The 26,603-nt window shown below is 38.8% G+C and overlaps 2 protein-coding genes across 2 annotated transcripts in view; one reads left to right on the top strand and one right to left on the bottom strand.

Moving 5' to 3' along the window:
- Positions 1-1,717: 1,717 nt before the first annotated feature.
- LOC140242251 (transmembrane protein 242-like) lies at positions 1,718-6,503 on the top strand. The gene is made up of 4 exons (XM_072321996.1): positions 1,718-1,822; positions 3,569-3,669; positions 4,253-4,396; positions 5,562-6,503. The coding sequence occupies exons 1-4, from the start codon at positions 1,720-1,722 to the stop codon at positions 5,697-5,699; spliced, it is 486 nt and encodes a 161-aa protein (XP_072178097.1). The 5' UTR covers positions 1,718-1,719; the 3' UTR covers positions 5,700-6,503.
- Positions 6,504-15,361: 8,858 nt separating this feature from the next.
- LOC140242521 (exportin-4-like) overlaps positions 15,362-26,603 on the bottom strand; it is a 90,901-nt gene continuing 79,659 nt past the window's right edge. Inside the window, exons 11-22 of the mRNA XM_072322257.1 lie at positions 25,933-26,084; positions 25,237-25,373; positions 24,380-24,557; positions 23,929-24,088; positions 22,193-22,362; positions 21,160-21,334; positions 20,386-20,679; positions 19,031-19,211; positions 17,926-18,020; positions 17,084-17,338; positions 16,018-16,110; positions 15,362-15,606 (exon numbers count right to left, since the gene is read on the bottom strand). Coding sequence (XP_072178358.1) covers positions 15,409-15,606; positions 16,018-16,110; positions 17,084-17,338; positions 17,926-18,020; positions 19,031-19,211; positions 20,386-20,679; positions 21,160-21,334; positions 22,193-22,362; positions 23,929-24,088; positions 24,380-24,557; positions 25,237-25,373; positions 25,933-26,084 — 2,088 coding nt within the window. The 3' untranslated portion in view covers positions 15,362-15,408. The remainder of the gene's footprint in view (positions 15,607-16,017; positions 16,111-17,083; positions 17,339-17,925; positions 18,021-19,030; positions 19,212-20,385; positions 20,680-21,159; positions 21,335-22,192; positions 22,363-23,928; positions 24,089-24,379; positions 24,558-25,236; positions 25,374-25,932; positions 26,085-26,603) is intronic.

Below are 26,603 nucleotides of genomic sequence, written 5' to 3'. Positions count from 1 at the left end.
CGTTTAGTCCGACAGCGGGCAGCAGAGCAGCCCCACACGAGTCAGGAAGCAGAGCAGTCCCACATGAGTCAGGAGAAGAGCCTTTCGTCTGTATAGAAGGGGTTTCCGAGAAGCCAGACATAGTCTCCACAGAACACATCTCCAAACCAGATAAAGACCAATTTTTTTGTCAATTCTTGGTCTACCTCTATCTAGGCTCTACTGTAGCCGGTCGTGTAATTAATGTAAATTTAAATTGTAAGTAAATTACAAGGTATATGTAGGGTAACATCCCCAGTATTCGGTCACTTAAGCTTTTTTGCAATATTCTTCAAACTAAAATAATACATACATACATGATATCTACAGCAATGTATGTGAAATATATCAAATTTCTTTAATCTCAACTTTCATTTTGTTAAATATCTCACAGAACTGCGCAAAATCCCGAAATATTTCACCTTGAAAATTCCCCAGTATACGGTCACCGGCTCCAGTATTCGGTCACGCGATGTGCGCGTTCAAAGTCAATGCGTGTTCAAAGCAGCTGAAAAATGCGCGTGCGCGCTACCTTGTTGGCGCAAAATTGCATCGGGGACATTGCGGCGACCGTTGGTGACCGAATACTGGGGCCTCGGCACTTGCATTCAACCCTTGTACGTTGGGACACTGTATCGGCACGTATGGAAATTTTGTTTTTCTTTTGCATTTTTGAGGATACCATTACACTCCAAGCTTGCGATAGGCGAAAAATCCTGCGAGAGAACGGCGTATTTCTCGATTTTTAGCGCTTTTTCAGCGACCCGTACTCTTAAAACTGGACCTTATCCGCGCGCGCTTTTGGAAAGTAGCGCCGATTCTGCACTTTTGACGGTAAAATTTGGGATTTTGGATGGATTTTTGGAGGGGGTTAAGGGAGTTTCCTGTTGTGAATGAGTGTGCAAGTATGTGAATTAATGTGATTTGCGTGTGTTACTGTTGTGACAGTTGAACTTACTGGCTGGTGACTAGTGATAAGTGACCGAATACTGGGGGCTGACCGAATACTGGTGCCCTTACCCTAAAGTCTGTTACCACAAATACTACACTCACAAATATTTTAATTAGCATACATAAATTTACTGGCAACTCTAACTAAAGATGAAGTCACACATGTTCACTTCTACTCCAAACTTTCGGTGTAGCCATCGCATGTTTATAATGGGTGTGAGTCAAATGCCCTCCTTTTAGGGCGCTGCCACACCACTGCTTCTGAGTGCTAGGTCACGGGCGAGTAGCGGTTGCGACAACATTACAGGGTCGATAGGGCCGTTGCGCCCAACTTGTTGTGTAAACTTGTTAGGTAAACAAACGTAAATCGTATAGAAAAAGCTACATAAAGCACAAGAAGTACGGCAAAACTGTTAAAATATTTCAACAGCAACTATCTCCACACTCACCTTTACCATCGAGTGTGCTCACGAGGAAAAATACGCTGCATTTTGAGGGCTCTTCCTTTTCTCTTGCCGACAACCTCAACATTGGCAGCAGGTGAACGAGGATAAGTGTGTTTAACTAAGTAAATTGACTGGAAATAATTAGAAGTCCATAGTATAATTAGCAAATATTACATTGAATTAATATATTTAATCTAGAAAAGTATTTATTAAAGATAATTTTAGGAAGAAATATCGTTATTTCTCATACTTTTGTAAACCATCAATTATGTCTTGCCAGGAAAAAATCAAAATGGCAGCGCCCATGGAGAGCATGAATACGGAACAAGGAGTCCAAGATGGACAAGAAATAATCGTAAATACCACGGACAAGACCAAAGACCGCAGGGAATCAATTATATTAAAGAGTAAGAAAATAATCGCGTACAATTTAGGTTGTCATGAGTTCGAAACGAAGATAATTCGATTCTCAATGAAGAGGTAGTAAGTCTGCTAGTCCCACACTGTATATTTATTGTGGTATTACAGACCTTATGTACATAACTTGTAGTCCTACCGGCAATTCTGTTTAAACTCAAATCTGTACAGTTATGGACCTAGTCTAGTTGAAATTTACCTGTATCGACACCAACATCTGCACACGGCAAAAGCGTAATCTAAGATATTTAACTTATTATGCTATGAGATCTTGAAGTGACAATGATCGTGAGTTACTTTATAAATAAAACTTATTGGAAGCTAGGTATTAAATAGGTTAAAGTTTTAGTAACCATACTAGTATTACTATTAGGGCCTACTAGTACTAAGGCCAATCATGGGATGGGATGTTTTTTTTTTTTTCTTTTTTTCAAATAGGTCTAGGATAGATGTATAATGTTAGACAGATGTCTAGACTTAGATGTAGATCAAGATCTAGTCTACTTTAAGAGTAGGTTCTGACTCCTTTATGTGAAATCACAGAAATATGTAATTATATGGGTATATAGAAATGAGGTTTACTACCAATCGCCCGACCAGACGCTGTGCGGAGTACAGCGACTGGGCTGTGTATATAGTTAGAGATTTACATGCATGTGTACTATCAAACGTACTTGATGTTGATAAGTAAGATTTGTAATGCAACAGCAAGCTCTCCAAATAATGCCAAAGCCCCAAGGCCCAAGGTTGATGAGGAAGATATACATTTACAGGTTACCCAACCATATTTCGAGTGTGTCATTTCACTCAACATGCCGGTTATATCTGGGTCTGCACTTTGTTAGGCTCATGAATTTCTGGGAAAAGGGAGTGAGCAGGGCTGTGTGCAGCTGCAGGGGTATCAGCGAGATTGTACTGCAATGATGGTTTTAACGCAAGCCGCCTATAATTCAACCATAACGCCATCCTAAATTCAACCCCCTGCTACATGTAGAAACGTATGTTTATACGCTTTTGTGAATGGTCGAACCTTGGTGCGAGTGCTGATACACTACAGCATTTAAGCTGTTATCTTTGTGTACAGATATTTTCGCGAAAGAGGAGGTCACAAACATTTTCGCGAGATGTTGTTTTTGCGAATTGACACTGACGCTATCATATTGTAAATGCATTTAACCTAGTGCATTATGACATTTTTGTGTGTTGTTATATTTGCGATCCAACTGGGTTTTCCAAAATTTGCAAAAATTAAACCCTCGCGAATATAACAGCTTACTCAGTATATCTAGTTGGTAGTACACCCTTGAGAGTTGCACTATGATGTGATTTACAGCAGGTTTTTTTATTTTTTTTTATTTTTAGGAAGGGCATGTGTGCGTGTAAAGGCCTTTGTTTTTATCAATTTCACTTAGTGTTTACAAGATTGCTGCACTTTTATTAGAGAATTTTTCCAAGTCTTATGATTTCATGCATTTGCCTAATTTACATATATCTAAGATACCCAGTCACACTCTGATGAAGAAAAATAAATATAATGTAAAAGACAAATAAAAGATAAATAGATAAATATAGAATGAAAAATGCTGTGTGGTGGGAAACTCATGGGGACAGCCATGTACATCCTTGAGGAATTCATTCATTCATCATTTTTTTTTTTTTTAATTGAGAATCTTTTGGTCTTTGCATACATTATTTGTAATTTATTCTGTTAAAAAAAAAAAAAAAAAATCCTGCAGAAGCCTTGTTCATGGTGACTGTCAGTGGACTGGCCATGCTGGGTGGCTTTGGAATGACCTTGGCTAGAGCCAAGAGGAGACATCCAGGATCATTCTCGAAGGTCAGTGTTGGTCAGCTGATTTATGAGTGAATCTATAAAAGTAGCCTTGCAGCTTGAGTCAATCTGCCATTATAGCTTATGTATAAGACAACAACAACAACAACAACAACAACAAAATATATTCAAGGAGACTGGAACAAATTCACACAAATCAAAACATCCTTGTCAGATAAAGCTGTTTGTTTGTTGATAGAACATCAGTAATATAATGTCATATCATTTTTGTTTTTGGTTTTGTTTGTGGTTATTCTGTTATTTCTGCTATTGTCTTTTTTATTTGCCTATGACTTATCTAATAACATTGTCTATATTTATTTATCTCAGCATTCATTCTGTTTGAATGTTCATTTGAACTTGAATGTAGACTCTTTCTGCCCTGTCAAATACTTCTCTTCCCCACCCCCTGCAATTACATGTATACATGTAGTTATTTTCAAAGTTTTTTGCTCATATTCCAGTGTGGAAGTGCCATATTTTGAATACAAATTTCATGATGTGCATTCATAGTGTTGATGCAATTGTTCTATTAAAGGTATATTAAGCAAAGTAGTATTTGAATTTCTATATCCTTCTTTGTTGCCAGGGAATGATACCGGACCCGCAGGTAGAGCTGTACGAGAGTGGGGCTTCCCTGGGCATGAGGGCGCTAGGCTGGGGCACTGTCTTCGCCATCACGGGAGTCGGGTCACTGACCTTTCTCATCTGCAAAGCCATGGGGGTGCATAATGTGAGATATATTAAAAAAAAAAAAAATGTACCATTTGAAAAGCATAATTTTTCACAGAATGCTTTCCGAGATGGGCGCAACACTTTGAAAATCATACATTTACATACCTTCCAACTGTTCAGTTTTAAAGGGATAGTACAGTTTTGGTGGAGGTGAGAATTGGGCTTTTAACTTTTTGCGAGATACCAAGAAAACACTTATGAAATAGTACAGAGCATACCATTTTAAGAGGAATTCGAAGTTTACTTGATGGAAATCGGGTTTGGAATGACGGAAACATCCAAAAACAAGGTAAAACAAAGCGATTGTGTGAAAGTGTGGGTCCCACACTTCATTAGAATTGCTCTTTTTGGATATCTCAGCTATTTCAAAACCAATTTTCATGAAATAAACGTTGAATTCCCCATAAAATTACGTGCTCTTTCATATTTCATAAGAGGTTTTTCATTATCTCACCAAAAAATGTTAGAAATCTGAAGTTAGGTCTCAACCGAAACTGTACAATCCCTTTAATCTGAAAATTCAAATTTTGCACTGAAAGAAAATGCATTAATTTCAGTGTTATTCTGATTTTTGGATATACATGTATCTGTTAGTAGTAAAGTATATGGAATTTATGAAAGTTCAGATGTTTAGATAATTTTTCTTTGTTTGTTCAGATTTATGAAGTCTCGGGGTTGGCAGGTATGGATTTATATGTTGGTCTTTTTTTTAATAATTTAATTTAGAGTTGGCCCAGGGATACTTTGAAGGTTTAGCAAGAAACAAATCAGCATTTTGTAAATGCAGATATACATTGTCAGCAATAAAAAGAAAATATAAGTTAAAACATTTGGACAAATCTAGTTGTACTGTAGGTCTTTGTCTTTTGGTTGTGTATATACATAAAGTAAATAGCTGTTCGTGACTAAAACAAGAAGTACATGTAGTAATAGTTTTCAGGATGTATGTGTTGTGATAAGGGACACTGCCTAAAGAAAGACAGAGAGAGAGCAAGAGAAAGGGAAAGATAGAGAGAGGGTAGAAGAGAAATAGAGTATTAAAATGTCATTATTGGCATATTATGTAGTCCAGCAAATTTTGCTTTCTGTTTCTGTTTATAAGTGATTGTATGTTTATTGGAGAAAAACCACTGATGTCAGATTCTAACATTTTACCTTTTCAGGTGGAAGAGTTCAGGGTAAAGTTTCAGTCGGTAGCTCCGAGGATACGAAGGAACGAGACTGAGCCCGAGCATGTGATCATCGAGAGATTCAAGGCAGAGATTCTGAAAGATGAGAAGACTGCTTCCGCAGATGAATGAGACTGAATCTGCGCTCGGTCCAGTGGCAATGTGCCGATCTTTTTGATGCACTGTGATTTGAAGTGGAGGATCCTTCATCTGTGTGCTACGAGAAGACTCTGGATGAAATGTAAGATCGTGTCTGGCCTCAAGAATTCAGAGCTGTGGCTAGTCAGGCCTGAAGCTCATTTTGCTGCATGTCTCTGCCTACAGCTCTCCAAGGGACAGTTACAGTGATTTGCAGGGCATTGTTTTGAACAAAATTCAGGCCAATTTAGTCTGAAACACAACAGATGTCTCTAAAACACAAGACTCTGATGCCAGTTAGAATCAAATAGCTGTAAGACAGATGCATGGTGTGCCATTTCTAGCATTGAGTAGAACACAATCTTGGTTTGCATTCAGCGTTTTCAGTGTGAAAATATTCTCTGAAAAGACAACTACAGCGAGGTTGTTTGTGCTGGTGAAGAAGAGATGTATGAATTTGAGAAAAAAAAAAATCACAAAATGACAGTGCCTTTATGGCGCTGTCATACAACGTACTATTCATGTTTGCCAGTGTAGTGCCAAGTGTACATGTACATGTACAGTGTTATCTGCAGATTAAGGATATACAGAGTGTATATGTGACCATGCATCTCAAAACTGACAAATGTCGCACCCATTGATTTTATGTGAGGACTCAAAAAAGGTGAATTGGGTCAACCAAGTCCATGTTGATTTTTTCTAATTTTTTTAAAGAACTATCCTTCTTCTACATTATTCCTGTGTTTGGGATCATGAAATGAATGGGAAAGAGTGTCTTTAGCAGTTTTTCTGCAACCCTCTTTTTTTTTTTTTTTTTTTTTTTTTTGGTAGAGCAGTGGGATCTGGTATATCTTAGAAGTCCCTTTTCATTTCTTGAAAATCCTTTGCACACTCTTCACTTTCAACTCTAATAACTTGTGAAAAGATAATGCTACTGCTTTGAAATTTGGCATTAATCATGGACGGAATGTGTTAATAAAGCGTGATCAATTTCAACTTAATCTGATAATACCTTCATTGTTGTTCAGAGGTTTACATCCCGTTTGGGTTTGTTTGTTTGGTTTTTTTTTTTCTCATTCATCATACAGCTAGGGCGGTTTGGTAAAGATAAAGTGCTTGAATAGACCCTGTACTTCAGAGCCTCTTTTCTCAGTTCACACTTTTTCAGAGTGTGTGCTTTCTTTCCAACATTTAGTTAGGTTAGGAGACTCGATTGAATTGAGTTATACATCAATTTAAAGCGTAGAGTCTGCTCTTTCAGAATCTGCCTTGAACTAAAAATCCATATTTGGCGACTTTTTGTTGGTTTTGTGATGCAGGGTCACATATGTTCATGTACATCTGGTGTTGTCCTTGCATTTTCCATGTGCATATTCTTATAGCATCAACCTGCATACATCTGTGTGAGACAAAATGATACTGCAATATTCTAATGTCAATCAACCTGAAACTGTTGGAGGCAAAAAATAAAAAATAAATTGAGACAAACATAAATTCTCATGGTATTTCTGAAAGTAATGGATGTCACTTCCATTTATTTACATTTAAAAATAAATAAACATGAAGGCATCTTCGGAAGAAAAATGAGAAGAGAGAGAGAAAAAAAAGAGAAAAAAAGATAAGAACAATTCACAGACAGTAAATTCATAACTTGTATTTTGTTTTGCTTAAACTCAAGAGCAAAATTGACATTAACAGGAAGTATGCACTGCCACTATCAACTTGGGCCAACATCAGCCTACACGGCAAGACAGATTTCCCTATGAGTCAAGACAATGCTCTTGTTTTGATTGACAACACTGTAATTTATACACTTACATTCTATTTCTTTCTCAAATACAGACATTACTCATACAATGTGTATTACGCATATAGAACTATAACATCTTTCCTCCTTTTTACACACTTTTGTGAGTCACTTGATCCTACTCGGATATAGTAATGGTAGCTTCACCTATGTTATGTAACACAACAAGAGAGCGGGCAGAGATAGAAGAAGGGGGGTGATTTAGACTGCTGTTTCCTGTTACACTGTTTTATTCTTTTATACAGTATGTATTTCTTTTCTCAGTAGAAAACAAAAACTGAAAAGAAAAAAAAATGCAGTCTTATTTTTTTGGAAATAGTGGTCTCGTGATTTATTTTCCCCCTACTTGTTATTCAAAAGATGAAAAACCTATGTCAACAGTGTTAAATGAAACCTGTCAGTTACCAATATTTCCAGGGTAAGCCCTGAAAAACAAAACACATTGCCCTGGCACCTTTGGGGCAGAGGGGATGAAAAACTGCAAATTTGAGGTACATTGTAAGTGACAGAGCAACAAATGCTATCTTTGCTCCCCTTGTCTTTCACAGTGTATGTGGCTGGGGGAAAAATATAATGTGATCATGGATACTGCAGTGCAATGTAATTTCACACCAGTTTACAAAATATAGTCTTTATAAAAGGCATAATAAAGGCATATAAAAATATGAATATTCAATCAGTTATACAGTAACATGTACCTCTCTCCAAGACCTCCACAAAGCCCATCTCTTGTACCTTTGCTCTTCTTCAACCCCCTCCTCTATATACATGTACAATGTACTTTCAAAGAAAAAAAAGACAAGAACAAAGAAAATGTTTGTTTACAACAGCTGCCACAGACTTCAATGACTCGTCTCATAAAACTGAGAATCATTACTCCGAAGTTCACATTGTAAGAATTCCCAAGGAAGGAGAAGAAAACACAATAGAATCAACAAAACAGAATAAAGCTGTTCGTAAAGTTACGAACGACTTACGAGCGACTGGTGATCAGTTCTTGTGCTAAGTTATGGATATTCTGATAAGTATGCACATCAGAACTGATCACCAGTCGCTCCTAAGTTGTTCATAACTTTACAAACAGCTTTATGAAACAGGGCCCAGTTCCTACAAGGAGGGGTGAAATATATACTAACCAACTCCCCCCTCCCCCACCATCACCACCTATTCACAGGACAATGGTGTGAGAGTGGTGATAATAATAATAAAAAAAAAAACAACATACTGAGCAAAACAAAGCATTTACAAAACACTCTTATGCAGATACAACACAAGTGAAACTGAGAGAGAGATATAAATTAGCATCTGTCAACATTTCTTTTTTCTTCTTCTTCTTTTTCTACAAGCAAACTTTTCTGGTGTACAAAAGTGGAGGAGATCTGACAAAGAATCGCATCAATGGACAAATTGCACTACTAGCTCTAGTCAAAAGTGAATTCTTCATATGCATGCACTACGTAATGCAGCAAAAGCATTCACATTTGGGGGAAATCCATAATAGTTTTTGAGTGATGATCACTAGGTTGTGATATAGTAGTGATGACAAAGTAGAAATGATAATGAACAAAATGAAACACTTCACATTTACAGTGGTCAATGCATTTACTGTATGGATAGTCTTCTATTCATACTTTTTGTCTTTTCAGTTGGCAGTACCAGCACAAAGGAGAGAATGTAGCACCACCTATTATAAATACAGTAGGTACAAATGATACTGAGGATTGGCATAAGTGTGCTGGTTTGTTACTACCATTTACCAAACCGATTACTAGTAAGGGCAGGTCCACCTACATCAGTCATCTGTCCCTTCAAACGATGGAGAGAAAAAAAATCCACCTTCTTAGGTTGGCATACATGTACGACGGGACTATATCGGACCTTTGACAGCATGGATGTATTGTCATGTTTCATCCCAGCACTTGCACTGGTAGCATGCTCTGGTGGAGGTTTCAAGGTAGATATTTCAAATTTGCCCATTGACATAGAAACCAATGTCAAGCTCCTGCTTGACACACACACATAACAAAGTTTCCCATTTCTACCTACTTGTAGAATGTAGATCTGCATCTTCAAGAATTCGCAAGATTAACAATGATATAATTTCTGTACATGCATTTTAATTCTTGACAACAACCAAAAAACATGGATTCAGGTAGGCAGGCAGAAAACATTAATTTTTCAAGACTTACACACTTACATGTCTACTCTGTAATATATTCTACAAACAAAACCTATTGCAATCACATTCAAAAATATGGATAGTCTATAGGGAATGATAACTTCATACATGTCAAATCTTTATTCTGGCAACAAATAGTTCAACATACTGCCATACATACAAATGTTCATTTAAATGCATTCATACCCTAACATTGAACTCTCACCTCCTTGTTTGCTTTATTTTCATTATTTCCACTGTGATCATTTTATTGCTCAGAGAATAAGATTCTTTGTCAAGGAGTCTGGCCAATATTCCAATATGGTTTTCAAAGAATTCGTCTTGCAGGTGTGGTAAAGTTGAGGCTAATGTAGGACATATTATTTACTTCTCAGTTCGCAAAGTGATGACATGGCAAAAGCACTCGTGGTACACTTGAAATTGAAATTGAGATCAACTCTCAACATCATGCAAAATCATGTTCTTACAGTGAGTTACACTGAGTTACAGTTCCTGGAATGATTCAAAACAAAATTAAACAAAACAATATATGATAATTCTGGCAAACTTATGTCATGTAATAGTATTCCTTGGCTTGACTTGCAGGACAACAGTGACTGTCACACTAGTAAAATGTACACTGTGCCTGCCAGCACATGATCGTATTTTGTACAGCACTCCACAAGCTCCCACAGAGCAATGGGTTGAATCGCCCTGTTTTAAGAAAACCACTGTACACGGCCTTAAAGCATGATTAAAGACTGAAATTCTGTGATCAATTCCTGAAATGATGCTATGCATTATCTCAATGTCCCCAGTTGGAAACGCCTTTCGTGGTGAATGATAAAAATGTAGACCCGGCATTACACCTCAAATGGAGGTCTTATTATTGTCGCTATTGCATTGTTGAAATGTGCCTTAATAAATCTGACAGAAAACACAGGGCACTACACAATGATTGTCTGAATTAAGTGCAGGTACAGGTGTAACTGGCCAAGGATCAATTCAACATTGCAATGCACCGCATATCGTTGGTATGAAATAGTGTGACTAACAAGTATGACACACAAGCATCAAGAGGGCAGTACATGATCCCCTAAAGTAGTAGTAGTTACAGAGTGTTTTACTTTTGTATATTGAGCATGTTTATCACTGAAACCAATACAAGTACTGTAATAACTTGCCTTGCTCCTGTGTTTCAGTACGCTTGCAATCATCAAAATCAATTGGAGTTTACCTATCACTGCTTGGAGGACTGCATGTATACTACCCTCTCTTTTGAAAATAGACTGTTACATTATCACATGGTACATCCACATGCAATATGCTCTCTCAACAAACAGAAGCACACCATGCTCATTTCACCCTCAAGGTGCCTAGCAATCACCCACGCTTGTTGTGATTGTGCGTACCGACTTACAATGGCAGTGTTTGGAAATGTCCATGGAGGGGTGCACATGTACCACCAAACTTATTTGTTTTGTCCACCTCATCATGTACTCATAACATATAATGTAGTAATTTTTGTAGGGATACATGCCCAAAAGGTAAAACCAAATAGTGTTGTTTTTCGAGAATGATCATGAAGGAAAGAAAGAAGAAGAAGAAGAAAAAAACAAAACTAGAAATGTCGCTATGGCGACTGATGCCTCTGCCATAATGCATAATTCTCCCAATAGGTGTATAGTACAATGTCTTCACAATGTGTGATGACAGTTTCACATAACTGGCAAAATAATGAAATGACAGGTTTGTCAGAAATATCTTAAATGTTCACTTTCCTTGAACTAGGTTTGCCATAATTGTCTAAGAGTGCAGGTACACGTATTTGGGGAATTGAGGATTTTTACTTGACTTCTGACCGACCCTTTTGTAAGTTTATGCATTGAGTAATTTTCAAGGTATGAAGAAAGAGTGTAATTACAGTACAAAATAGATTTTTTTTTTTTTTTGCATTTAAACCTGGCCTTTGACCTTAGCCTTTGACCTTCTGGCTGGAAATTTCCCAGAGAATCTCCATTAGGTAATACATACATATTAAGTTTTAAAACTAATAATGCAAGCATTGCATATACTAGTATATGAGGGAAATAGTAAAATTTTGAGTTGACCTTGACCTTTGACCCCCTGACTATTGACCAATGACCCATAAATTCCCTATAATCCCTGCCAGTCAGTACATGCGTATGTACCAAGTTCCATGAAGATACATTGAACCATTGGCAAGAAAAGTGAAATTGTAACATTTTCACCTAACCTTTGACCTTATGACATGAAACTCTCTCTGGAGAATCTTTATACAGTAGTACATGTCTACACTAAGTTTCAAGAAAATACCTTCAGGCATTGCATGGATATAGGGGAAATAGCAACATTTTAAGCATTTGACCTAGACCTTTGACCTCTTGCCAATGTCACTAAATTCTACTCAACTAATTGCCCCATCATACATCATCCTTGGACCAAGTTTCATGAAAGCTGCTTCATCCAGTTTTGAGTTATCACGTAAACAGATAAATTTGGGGATTTGAACTTAATCTTTGATCTTTGACCTTTGACCTCAATTCGATTTCACTAAAAAACTAATCAGGTAATTATCCCATCATGCATCATCCTCCAACAAAGTTTGGTGAAATTTGCTCGATCCAGTCTTGAGATATCGCATAAACGGATACAATTTCATGATTTGACCTTGACCTTTGACCTTTGGCCAATTTCACCCAAAATCTAATCAAGTAATTGCCCCATCATACTTTATACTTGGACCAAGTTTGGTAAAATTCCAGTCAATATTACTCAAGTTATCGCGTAAACGAATGCGGACGGACGTACGAACGGACAGACAACCCGAAAACATAATGCCTCCGGCACCACTTCGTGGCCGAGGCATAAAAAAATAGTGGGTAAAATTGTCCTTCACACTTGGGTATACTGCTGCAAAGCTTAGGATAACTTGTGTACACCGATATCTGATGGACAAGTTGCAAAAATGGCAAACACTCAAAAGCCACACTGACTGTTATTCATAATAAAGCTACCATTGCAAAATATTGTTATTGGTATTATATAAGTGGGACAATGCATTGTAGATGAGAAAATACACGTACCTCAGTTCACTTCTTTGATTATAGAAAGTTCTGGTATCACAGCAATACTTATTGGATTACATGACATCGAAAGAACCTTTTTCTTATGATGTTTTCCTTTCAAGACTTTACCAAAATTAAAGGCCTTGGTGCTTCAAGATTGTCAGAAATGGTTCTCACTGCTGTACACAGATTGAAAGAGTTTGAAATGTATGATCACTGCCCGTAGATGAATATTGGAGTGTATTTAAAAAAAAATTCACAAAGTATGAGAACTTAATTTCTTGTATATGTAATCATTGCAACACATTGTACACAGCACATAATTATTCTGTGAGCATTTATTGCGGATAAGAACTTGTGAAACAGTTTTGCGCAAGGGCAGAATTAGTGATCAAAATCCATACTGACAGAATGAAGAATATGAAATGAATAATCCCTTCTCAGGTGGCAAAATTATTTTGCAATTATCCATGCACTCAAGAAATTCACAGAGGTGCTCAAAAATACTACACCACCACAAACAACAAAAGAGTTTAATGAACTTGATATCATAATATATCATATAGGCAGTTACAAAGCTTAATACAGTGTTGTTCATAAAAGAGAAAAGAGTGAAAAATGACCACTACAACTGCCATATGATAAGGATGCACTATTTTCTCAGAAACTCTTAAAAATACTTTCTTGAGGTATAATTGGGAAGTTTAGCACGATGTACAACTGTGTATAGAAACACATGCTTTGCTCTTTTGCGTCATGCAGTAAACAGGATTTATCCATACCAGTACGTAATCAAAAGCCATTCAGTCATTAGTGTACTGGTAGAGCCAACCATCACTTAAAAACATATGAAATTATTGTAATTTATCATATGCCTGTGAGAGCTTTTCTCCTTAGTACAAGCAAGTCAGAAAAAAGGGGGGGGGTGGAACAAAAATTACTGCTGTTTGCTTTGACAAATGTGACATTTGAAGCAGTTTCAACATATGCCGCACAATAGCCATCAATCAGAACTCAAAACTGTGTGCAAACAATGGTATCAATCGTGGCAAACACATATAACAGCAACATGTTCACACAAATGGAAAGCTGTGGCTATGATGTCATATCAAAGTACAAAATATAATCTCTGGTATCAAAAATACACCAATTGCTCCTCCTTGCAACTTAATAGAGCTCATCTCTGCAAACCGACACACACTGTCACTGCCCTCTTTGACTGCAATTGCTTCTTATGATTTGACAAAAGAGAAAAATATGAACCTCTGCAGGAGTCGAGCCAACTATTAAGCAATGCATGATCGAACTGGTCCATTCCTATGAAATGTTTGCAATTTCTTTACACGTTTTATGGTAGAAAGTGGCTTTAAGGTAAAACTTATCAGTGAAGCCTTTAAAATGTAAGTAGCTGAGTAGTGAAGCTACACTGTATAGCAGTGGTAATGTATTTAGCAGTTTCAATAACAGCATTTGTCATTATTTTTGCCATTTTCATTACCATTATTTCATTATCACTTTGATAACCATCAGGAGTAGTGGTGTAGCAGTTAAGTTTTCAGTAGTCATAATCATATAGTAGTTGTAACAAGAGCCAGAGAAGTGCAACGACTGGAGAAGTAGCAGTAAACTTCAATATCCTCACACACTCATTCTCACAGGTCTGGCATCGGAAAGACTCAAAATGTTACGTAATAGAAAAATAGCATTTCAAAAGTTTCTTGATACAGAACCGCATTCACACTACATGGCACAGGATACATACAAGCCCAGCAGACAATGCAAACAATTGAAAACAGGTGATGAAATGTTTCAAAAAAGAGTCATCACAGCCAAAGATATCACTACTTTTTGTGGTATTCAACACCACCATAGTTTTCAATAGAATACTCTACACTGCTGGAGCGCTCCTCGCGCATTGATCAAATAATTTCTCCAAAAAAAAAAACATTACACAGACTTTGATAAACACATCAGCGAGCAAAATTGTGCAAAATATTCAGAGGACACAGTTTCTACCACTGTACGTTGACCACGTTTCAGTCTATCCATCCATTTCATTTAAAAGTTGCTGACCACCGAGAAACAACTCTGCAATGATGATGACTACTACAAGATACTGTAAAAATAGTCCTCCTGGACAATGTATTGCTTAATCTGATTCAAAGTCATACAAACAAATACACAAACAAACACTTTCATGTGTGGTCTTCAGAACCGTAGCACATACAAGATGTCAGTGTTCTGATGAACTAATTTTCAAAAAGTTCAGCTGGAGTATCACACGCTCCATTATAATACTCGTCTGCCATAATTCATTAACAGTCTCACACACTTACAACAGACATGGTTATGCCTTTGTAGCAACAACAAAAAGACTCTAAAAAAAGTTCTTTCTTGTTGTTTTCATGTGACCGCACTCACTGGGGATGCGAGAGTGAGGGATCAAATACTATCACCAGGAACAGGGTATTGGCAGGAGCCCCGTTCACATCTGTATCCTAACTTCCGTAATGTGAGAAGCAGAATTAGAAAAGAAGGTATTGATATGGTTTCACACACTTGAGAGGGAGTCTTCCTGGACTCGGCCCAGCCTCAGCGGTTCGTGCATTGCTATATCTGAATTTCCCATCTCCTCCTCCTCTCGCTTCATCATTTGACGATGAGGAACGGCCGCACGTTGAGGAGGAACGTCTCGAGCTGGCCCTGGAACTTCATCTTGTGCGCGCGGTCCAGCTGGAGGGTGGAGTCGCTGGGCGTCAGCTGGCTGAAGGCCGCTGCCAGCCGCTGGTAGTGGCTGGGGTTGGACTGATGGCGAAGGACATTGTTCACCAGCTCGGTGTACTTCTCCTGAAATGTGGAGCAGAAAGAGAGGTATGGCTTGAAATCATTTTCTATTTTTTTATGAAAGCAAAAGCATTACTCTTCAAATTAATGAGTTCTTGTGTCTAGTTCTTCTCATTGCAACAGATTGACAAATTGCCCTTCATCAACGTAAATATGCACCGATTACTCACTGTTTTAGTAGTAGTCACGATAAAAAAATCACAGGCATACATGGGTTGGAGCAGTGGACATAATGCCTGTCTAGATATCAGGTGATAATTGGTTTCACTCCAACTTGCGCTTAGAAACATGCGCTTAGAAACACAAGTATAAAGTGCCTTATAAATGCAATTATCATTATTATTATTAACTGGGGTATGCATGCCCTTGATTTTTCATGATGATCAAGAAACTGAAGGTGACCAATCTACTCACATGATGACTGCATATAAGGGTGTAGAATGCGCCTCCAGCTGACGCAATGATGTCCATGTCGAAGCTCTGCCGAACGATGGTATCAAAGAGTACCTGCAATGTAAAGAGACGCATGGATGCATGAAGATTGTCATGTCATTACCACTAGGGTGCTAAACTGCACAACAGGCAAACTTTGCAGCAAAACAAGCACACTGCTATGGTGGAAAAATTAACTGTGACCATGCATCACAAAACCAACAATAAGTCGCACACACTGATTTTGTGTGAGGACTGAAAAATAGGTGAAACGGGGTCAACCTAGACAATCTTGAGTTTTTCATATTTTCTGAAAGAGCAAGTCTTCTTCTACATTATGCTAAAGTTTGGGATCATAAAACCCACAGGAAATAGGTTTTGAGTAGTTTTTCTAAAGCACTTTTTTTCTTTTTTTTTTAGAATTAGAGTGATAACATGTGTCTAATAGAGTCCCCTTTTCATTTCTGTAAAAAAAAAAAAAAAAAACTGTACACACTCTTTACTTTCAACTCTAATTACTTTTGAACAACTTATGCTACTGCTTTGAAAGTTGGCATTAATCATTGACAGAATGTGTTGATAAAGCAGGCTTAATTTCAGCTTAATCTGATTATCCCTTCATTGTTGATCCAGTGGTTTACATCCTGTTTTTTGTCCCATTCACTGCACAGCTAGCACTGCTTGGTAAAGATTAAGCGCTTGAATAGACCCTGTACTTTCGAGCCTCTTTTCCCAGTTCACACTTTTCCAAGAGTGAGATGCAGGATCACAAATTATGCAAAAATATGCACAATATTGCAACAAAGAAAAGCTATTGATAGCAGAAACTCTAATCTTTCGCTGAAAGTTATATTCCATCTCAGTATAATAATAATATAGCAAAACGTGAAGTTTGGCCACAAATGCACCCACAGTTATGTACATTTTGGGAGCCTAGAAGTATACCCTGTTCCTATCTATGAGTTGATGCTACGGGAACTGGGTATTATCAGGTTATCAAAAGGAACAGGTTAATTATCCCATTGGACAGACTGGAACATGACTTCACCTTGAGAAAGTGCACCATGGCGTGGGAGAGCTGCGAGCCGGCCACCTCCTGGGGGTTCTTGGCGCAGTGCTCTGCCATGGAGGACAGGGCGTCCAGGCTCATCTTGGAGACGTCGCCGCCGTAGTCGACCAGGCCGGCCTCGATGGACGCCATCAGGTTCTGGAAGAGGGAGCCGGGGAGGCAGACGAGACGCTCGGGGTACAGCTCGCCGATGGAGGTGACCAGACGGAAGTACTGCTGGCACAGGTTGGGGAACTGGGAGGGTGGAACACACAGATGGAAATGATCAGCCACAAGTTATTATACTTATGGCATGTATGTCTGCACTCTTTCCATCCATAGGTGAGGCATACGATTGTATCCAATGACATTACATCTTCTTCACACCAGCACCACATAATCTGCATTGATCTTTCATCTGTCATTAACTATTCAATAGTCTCATCTTCATTTGGAATCACCAAGGTAAACAGCGAATCATTCCTTCACACACACATTACACCATGTCTGCCTACCATCAAAAGTTCGTCACATCACCTTGATGGCAACAGCATCAGATCATTCCCTTCACAACCACATTACTACCCTTAGAAACTCATCCTTCACCACAGTAACAGCATCACACCGTCCCCTCAACATCCATGTCACTATCCATAGAAGCTCATCATATCACCATGGCAACAGCATCACATCATCTCCTTCACATCCTCATCACTACTCTCAAAAGCTCATTTCATCACCATGGCAACAGCATCACATCATCCCCTTCAAATCTACATCACTATCCTCAGAAGCTCATCACATCGTTCCCTTCACACCCATATCACAGCATGATTGCCTACCCTTAGAAGCTCGTGATTGATGAGAGGTAGGAGAATGTTGAGGCCATAGAGAACTACATCAGGTGCCGAGACGTTGTTCACTGGATTGGGTTCATCTGCATGACATCACCAACAAGAAAGATGAAGATTTGTTGATTTACGCCACACAAATGCTTATATCACGAGTGGTTAAATGCAGATCAATGTACTGAACCATAACATTTTTTTTTTCCCAGGATGGGAAAGTCACTAGTGTGTGTAAAGTACACGTCGGCAGTCTACTGACAAAAAACGTCTGAAACCTAAGACTATAAGGAGACAAATTCTGTTTGCATACTTCAAAAATCCAATGACCACCAATCTCGGCAGCTCCTCGCTGTGGCACGATGTGTTAGTGCTCTGATCATGGAGCTACCAGTGTTTAAAAGATGGACCGTGGTTCGAACCCCATGCTGGGTTTTGCTCAACATCTTGTTTTCATTTTTGCTCTTAATTTCTAAAGTATATTAAGTTTGTAACGGTTTATTCCGTCAGGCTTAGAGAGAGTAATAAAGTCAAAGACTTGATAGTTATTCTCTGTCCAAGTCACCAAGACAAATAAATGCCTTTCCCATCCTGGGAAAAAAAATATCGCGTCCTGCCCAGTGTGTCAGGGAGGTGGGGATGGAGGAAGGAGGCCCTGGTTCTGGAGAAGGCAGCAGCCTGCAAGGACTGACATCAGCTCATTGTCGAGCTATAACCTACTCAGGAAAATTTGATTTAAAGACAGGATTCCAAAGTCTATCAAATGCGCACCATATTTTTCTTTTATTGTTAGTAATAAACAACAAACATTACACCATAGTCGGACTGTCAAATCAGTACTTTTGTTTTCTTTTAATGGATATGACAAGTCCCCACAGATACAAACCAGAAAGACGCAAAGATAAACAAAATCTTTGCTGACGAGAAAATAATTCATGTCTTTTCTGTCAAGGATATGGAAGTGTATACACTGTATAATAGATATTATTAGCATAAGCCAATTAAAAGGAATTTTCTGTGTACAATGTGGATTGATAGGATTAGAAGGTAGTGCTCATTATGTATTCTGAACATAATTACACATTGCAAAATTTTTGCCTACCGTCATGTAGAAAGTCTGTCATGTCCTTGGAGATGATCTCCGTTAGTAACTCGATCATGACCGAGATGTCGTGGTACTGCTCCTCCTCCGCGATGGCGTCGCGGCGACGCTTTCCCAGGTTGCACTGCTTGTACGTCTCCAGGAGGGACAGCGACATCTCGTACAGCTTGAAGGAATTAACCTGGAAGCCATGAAAGATTCAACATCAATTCAACACTGACATGATATATGTGTATATGTGACCCTGCATCACAACACCACCAAGAAGTCACAAGATATGGACTTTTAGCTACGGGCAGATTCTCAAAGAGCAGACTCTAAGCTTTGAAATGGTGGGTAACTCAATACAAATGGACTTTTATAATCTATCTAAATGTTGGGGAAAAAAGTACACATTTTGTCAAGGTCTGCGCTGAGAAAATAGGCTTTGACATTTAGGGTCTATTCAAGTGCTTAATCTCAATCAGTGGTGCTCTTCTTGTACCTGTGCACTGAATGGGACAAAAAACAGGATGTAAAACTCTGCAGCAACCACAATGAAGGGATTATCAGATTAAGCTGAAATTTGCCACACTCGTTGAGCACTTTCTATTCATGACTGATACTAACTTTGACTGCAGTAGCACCATTAAAGTTGAAAGCTAGGAGTGTTAAAAGGGCTATTTTGAGATGAAAAGGTGCCTCTAGGACATACATGTACTTTATCACACTATTCTGTCAAAAAGTGAAGTAGAAAAACTACAAAAAGAACAATTTTCATTCGTTTCCCATTCCCAAATTTTGCAATTCTATAGAAGAATTATTCTTTCAGAAAATATAAAAACCCAAGATTGACTACACTTACACCTTTCACCTATTTTGAATCCTAAAGTAAAATCAGGGAGTGTGACTTTTTGTTGGTTTTGCGGTGCATGGTTATAATTATACCAAACTTTCAGAAAAATGCTCCACAACTTGCAACTTGTGCTGGCATATACATGTATGTGCACATCTTTTGTTTGGGGGTTTGTTTGTTTGCATGTGTGTTTAAGTATCTGAACCTTAAAAATTTTAAAGCAATAATGGAATTTCATGGTAACTTTGTTTGTTATAACAGGATATTTATGTTAAGTTACCACCGATTTCAGCAGCATAATACACTGTTAATAACACACTGATATTTACAAAAGTTGAAGGTGCCAGGCTTCAATGGAACCACAATAAATTTGATTTTTGTTGTTGTTTTTTACTCTTCCTTTATCAGTATTGCCTCATCATATAAAACTTTTTGAGACCAAAATGTTGTCTAGGTTAAAAAAACATGCAAGGCACTCAGATGACTTTAGACCAGTCTTTTCATCACATCCCATGCCCACCTTGTTGATGTACGTGAGCTGCCTTCGCCCCATCTCCAGGTAGAGCTCCAACACGAGCTCGACGACCTCCGAGCAGTGGTGGTACGTCCGGACGAGGGCCACGCACTCCGTGGCCAGCGGCCAGATGAAGAGGAAGAGCTCGTTGGCGGCCACGAAGCGGGTCCCCATGACGATGCCGCGCAGGAGGCTCAGCAGCATGCAGAGCGTGGTCTTCACCGTGTCCTCCTGGGCCTTGCGCACAAACTCCTCCTGCTGGATCAGCCCCTTGTAGCGGTTCTGGACCGGAATGAGGACCTGAAGGGATGCAGGAAGGGTAACTAAATATCAGGTTCTCAACATATGAAGATCCAACTCCTGGACTATGGAATGGTTTTGTGTGGAGGAAGGTTATTATGCATAACAAAAGCTGGCAAAAAATATATACACAGTACATGTATTTTCATAATTTTGAAACTGATTCATCGTTGTACATCAGAGCATGTAAATTAAATAAGACATGAAGAAATAAACATCATGATTACATTTGTTTCTTTATTTGATCAAAGGGTTTTCTTGAAAATCATTATATAAAAACATATTGCAAGAGGAAAATAAGAATCCATACTTACCAAATACAATACTAGTGTGAGGCCCTGGGTTTCACTCAGCGATTAGTAACAGGGTTGATATCTACATGATATCATACATGTGGGACTCAGGAGAAGAATGATTAATTTCTCCTTTGACAACCTCCAGCTCAAATAAAACTTTAAGACAAATGTCATCTTCACATACCTCCTGGGCAAATCTGTCCTTGGTCTCAGCATTGGGAGCCAAGCAGCCAGCCAGGACCAAGGCCTTCATGAGGTTGGACTTGATGTCCAGTGGTAGGAGGTCCAAGGGTGGGGCGCTGGCCGCGTGCTGCTTGGCAATGGTCCAGAAGCTCTCACACTGCAGCGCAGGTAGACACCTGCAGAAGAGAAAGATTAAGATTTTAAATAATCCCCTAGCAACTTAGACGTCCATTCATATAGCTGCAGCCTCGAATGCATTCCATGAACATTCAGTACACAACCCATCTCCTCACCCTGCACAAAAAAAAACAACACATACACACACAAACATAAACAAAGAACACACAAAATAACAGCCACATCAACAACAATAGCAACAGCAACAGCAACAGCAACAACAATCTTTTAAAAGTCATGATTCAAGGCAGACAAATACACTTCAATTCAATAATGCCACAGTCCCAGCAAGAGGTTATAGTAGCAAAATATGGATTGTGCTGCATAATCCTTGTTACTGCATTTACAATGTATGTTACAGTTAGCATTCTAGGACATTTCTTTCCAATTTGCACAATCATGAAGCAGACCATCAGGGTATGACAGTTGACCACAAAGCAGAGAAAGGGTTGAAATCAAAAGTAGCAATCTATGTCTCCTGTCACAGCATAGCTTTCTTGATATCCCTGAAGGTTCTATTTGGTTAATTTTTTAATCATCTCAAGACCAATAATCAAACAAATTTTCAGACATCTTCTTCACAGGGGTTGTGTGTGAAGAACCGACAGAGTCAAATAAAATCCATACAAATCTTAGATTTGCCATTGTATTGCAATGGAATCATCACACATCAATAGTATTGTAACATATTTATGTGACGTATCATCACTCTATAGATGCAAGGGACCATGTGTGAGTAGCGACATGTATCGAGTAATTGAGTAATGTAAAAGGTGCACAATCTTTCACACAGAGTCATTGTCCTAAATATGACCACACAAAAATTGGCAGGGGGGGGGATATCAGGGGTCACTCACCTCTCCTTCTTCTCCACGAGAGACACGAGGAGGTCAACGGTGTCGTTGGCCAGCTCGTGCTCCGAGCTCCAGATGGACAGGTTGGAGAGGCACTTGTCCAAGAGGAAGCTGGTCAGCCAGTGACTGCCCTCTGTGCCCTTGCCGAAGCACACGGCTAGAGGCACGCTTATCTGGGTTGGGGGGACATAGTGTGATGGACCAGTGTCATGAATATGCATATCTGAGACATGAATATTCACGCTTATCTGGGTGGTGCACATAGCAAGACAGACCAGTGTCATGAATATGCATATCTGTGAAGTCATGAAAGGGATGGTACAGTGTTGGTTGAGCTGGGGCTTCATGTTTCCAATGTTTATTTTTTTATGATGATTCTATTGAGATAATGAGAAACCTCTTATGAAACATAGAGGAGTACACAATTCTAGGAGGAATTCAAGTTTTAATTTATGAAAATTGGTTCTGAAATGGCTGAGATAACCAGACAAGAGCGATCTTTATAAAGGGTGGGACCCATCTTTTAATTAAAGGCTGCTTCGTTCTATTTTGTTTCTACATATCTCAGCTATTTAAAAACAATTTTCATCAAATAAACTTTCAATTCCTCTTAGAATTGTACGCCCTTTAATATTCTATAAAGTGGTTTTAAGTATCTCGCAAAAAGTTAAAACCTAAATTCTCATCTCAACCAATACAATACTATCCCTTTAATATTCATGAGGTCAGAAGGAGGACACTAAAATGAAAATTCTGTGAGAGAGACAACAATGTCAAAAGCTAAAAACTGCTTTGTCATTTTTTAGCCGTTGCAGCAAACTGAAGACCCTTTTCCTGGATGTCAGCTACGTGGCTGACAAGTGTACAGTTGACGACTGGTCAAACTAGAAAAGCACTCAGAGAGCACAGACCTCCGCCAAGCCAGCAACTCATATCAATTCATGTAATTTCCCAAAATAAAAGCATTGTTTACATCATCACATGGCGTCTTGCCCGAGCACAGCGTGCACTTTAGTGCGCGTTTGTAAACATCCAGTACGCACACCTTTAACCCCGAGTTAGTTGACGTTCTATGCCAAAAGATGAAAAAATCTTTTAAAAATCCATAAAAAATCCCAGATCACTAACAAAACTGAATGAGGTGTTCCTTGTGTCAATATCGACTATTCCTGCAAGTTTTATTTTAATCCGTACATGACTTTTGGAGTTATTTTGTAAACAGACAAACCGACGCCGATAGGGTGACAAGACCTTGTATCAGCAATTTTGGTGAAAATGACTTTTTTTGATTAATGGTCAAATAATGGGTTGAGTGATATCCTGTCCAAATCCCAACCGTCTTACTCCAAAAATGAAGCCACCACGGCATGTCAAAGGAAAGGCTATCCCATTCGCCACAGTGCTTTGGCGGCCATGTTTTTTGGCTTTCCTGAACATCTGACATTTTGTAGATACGAGGTCTTGTCGCCCCAGCGACGATTTCTTTGCAGCAGTGCTCATGCACAAATTTCTGACTTTCTGAACATACCTGTACCGTTATTAAATTACAGTTATTCTATCCCAGCGAGACATACTAAAAACATACATTTTTGGTGCAAACAAACCTTCTTATTGTTGATTTATCCCAAATCAAAAACATATCATTTTTAGCACATTAGATTCTGATCGAGGCACAAAGTTAAACAGAAAAACAAAAATGCAAACACACACACAAACTCAGAAAACGATGTGTACTATACCTCGTTGTAGTAGGATTCATTGAGCATGAGGTAGGAGGAGAGCCATCGCCGTAGAAACCACACCGTGGTGCTGCCAACCTGGGGACTCCACAGGTCAGCCAGGTTTGCCTGCACCGCCCGGCGCTCGATCTCTGAGATGCGGAAGACGGCAGCTGATAGTCTGGAGTGGTTGGTATACGAGATATTGCATTGCAATGGATGAAATGAATTCTTATACATCATAGCAACATTTGCACTTTCTTTTATATTGCAACGGAAAATAATAAGGTGAACTTGTCCTTTTAGGAGCAAGAATATTGATTTTTTTTGTCTGCTATATCTACGAGTGTACATGATTTTCAATTGAATTATGCCTCCATGCCTGTCTATCTGTCCATGAAAGAGTGTCCTGTCACAAAACAACTCTTTTTTCTTTTCTTTTCTTTTCTTTTCAAACTCAAAATCCACACACCTGACTATTTGATCGGCCTTCTCAAGGCCCGGAATGGAAGAGGCATCCTCGTGTACTGAACCTAGAACCTTCAGGGTGACGTCAGCATCGACACGCTGCGACTCCTGAAGGGAGTATCGTATAATCTGCTCCGGTATGACGGGGGTTTCCCCTCTATAGTCGTCTGCTAGAAGGTGACCTACAGAGATGGAGAGAGAATTGTAAAAACAAAATAGGACAAAATATGCCAATAACAAAATCGGTCACTACATTGGTACTCTCTGTCTAGATTTGAATGGAGTCGAGAAAGATCTGATGGCTGGCACAGAATTCAGGTCAACAACTAGGACAAAGCAGATGTACGATGTACGCAGTTAGGCCAAATGTGGTGTATAAAATTAAAAGGAAACAAAACAGGATGTGATGTGTGTCTCATTTGGGACAACAGGCTTGCTGAAAGTCTAGCTGTATCCACTAGACCAGAGAGTTACCGTCCGGCTGCCAGTGCTGGTTCTAATCCTTATGGCAAGCAGCGGGTACTGCGTAATCATTCAAATTGATGAAATTCTTGCATCAAGATTTTTTTGATTGCAACTGATTGACAAAATTGCCCTACATCAATGTATATCAGCGCTGAATTGATCAGTGTTTTAGAAGTAGCCACAACAAAAGATATCATGGGTATTTATTCGAGCAGGATTTGAACCTACAAGTTCCTGCATGAACCACTTTTCAAACAGCACCTCATAATATCATTATAAATTGCAAATATATCTCAATACCTATTACCTATGAAAGAAGATAATAATCAATGACAAGAAAAAAACTTTCTCTGAGAGCGCATACATTTCTATGTATTGATTGGAAGTCCCCAGTACCTGTAATGAGAATCAGCCAGTGTAAGTCTTCATATAGAAGATGGAGACCCTTGATGTCAATGTCCACATTGTGGTGTGTGTGGTGGTGGTGTCTCTGGAGGTGGGACTGTAACCTTGTGGCCCGGTCCTCTAAAAGTCTGGAGGGAGAGTAAATACAGCAAGAGAGATAGTAATGCTACATGTACATACTTACAAAAAGAAAAAATGAGAGTCAATTAACAACAGCAAAATTTCCCCTTGATTTGCTTTGCTTTGCATTTTTTTTTTTTTTTAAATGGGAATGCAAATTCTCTAAACTCGTTGCTGTTAAACACATCAGCATCTATGCTCTCTGTAATATGTATAGGTATTAAAGTCAAGCACTCTTTCATTATGATGGACAAATGAAAATATGATAAATTCTCTTTATATCTTCTTTATATCCCAGCTTTACTGTGTCAAAACAGATTATCCTAGTCTTTTTAGACAGCAATGATGGCGCCCGGGTTTACCCAAAACTATAATAAACATTCACAACTTTGAAACATCGTAATTTTTTTCATGAACTTTAAAGATGTGTGCTACTAAAATTTTTGCATTCACTGAATCCATACGTATGTATATATTTTGTGTAAATTTCCATTAAATTGCTAATGACTTGCAGATTATAATTTGACAGCCTTAAATTTGCAGAATAACTCGCCACAGCAGACTCACTTGGTGAGGAGGGGTATACTGTGCTGGGGTGTGGCCCGCCCCATGGCAGCCACACTGATGAGCTGGTCGCCAAACAGGTCTCTGTCGTCCTCCTCCAGTTCGTTGATTTCGTCCTCCTCGTCATCATCCTCGCAGGCATCTCCGTTCTGCTTCTGTGAGTCACGGAGAGGCAATTGTTGAAATGTTTGAGTGAAGCAAAAATCAACTTTAGCCACGATTGCTTTTTTGTTTTTCTTGTTTGTTGTTGTTGTTGTTGTTTGTTTGTTTTTGTTTGTTCCCTTGTTTGGATTTCCCTGAGCTTCTACTGTATGCACAGTCGGGGGAAAGATGTACTGTAAAACACAATATTTTCGCGGCATGAAATTTTCTCCAGTTGCCTCTAGTTGCCTCTAGTTGGTGGTGCCTGAGACCATACTCTGATCATACAATAGACATGTGTAGTTTAGAGATTTAGAGACTGTGCTCTGCAGGCAGCAACATGACTTCTTTTTAAATATCATTGAAAGAATGATGGCTACTAAAATCAACTTCGGTATCATGATTAAATAACGAACAAACAAAAAACCGCACAAACTTCTTGTGTGTGAATGGGCCTTTCATACATGTAAGTACACTCAGTGTAATCTGATTTCAGATTTGAGGAAAGAGAGGGAACTAATATAAACTTCCAG

This window comes from Diadema setosum, chromosome 19 (assembly GCF_964275005.1).
Source record: "Diadema setosum chromosome 19, eeDiaSeto1, whole genome shotgun sequence".
Taxonomy (NCBI): Eukaryota; Metazoa; Echinodermata; class Echinoidea; order Diadematoida; family Diadematidae; genus Diadema; species Diadema setosum.
This window is presented reverse-complemented; position numbering and strand designations above follow the sequence as displayed.

Excerpts from the sequence above, each read along its gene's own strand:
- LOC140242251 (XM_072321996.1), top strand. The coding sequence starts at position 1,720 with ATGGAGAGCATGAATACGGAACAAGGAGTCCAAGATGGACAAGAAATA. Across the intron at positions 3,670-4,252 it reads ATCCAGGATCATTCTCGAAG|GGAATGATACCGGACCCGCA; the intron begins GTCAGTGTTGGT and ends CTTTGTTGCCAG. Across the intron at positions 4,397-5,561 it reads AAGCCATGGGGGTGCATAAT|GTGGAAGAGTTCAGGGTAAA; the intron begins GTGAGATATATT and ends TTACCTTTTCAG.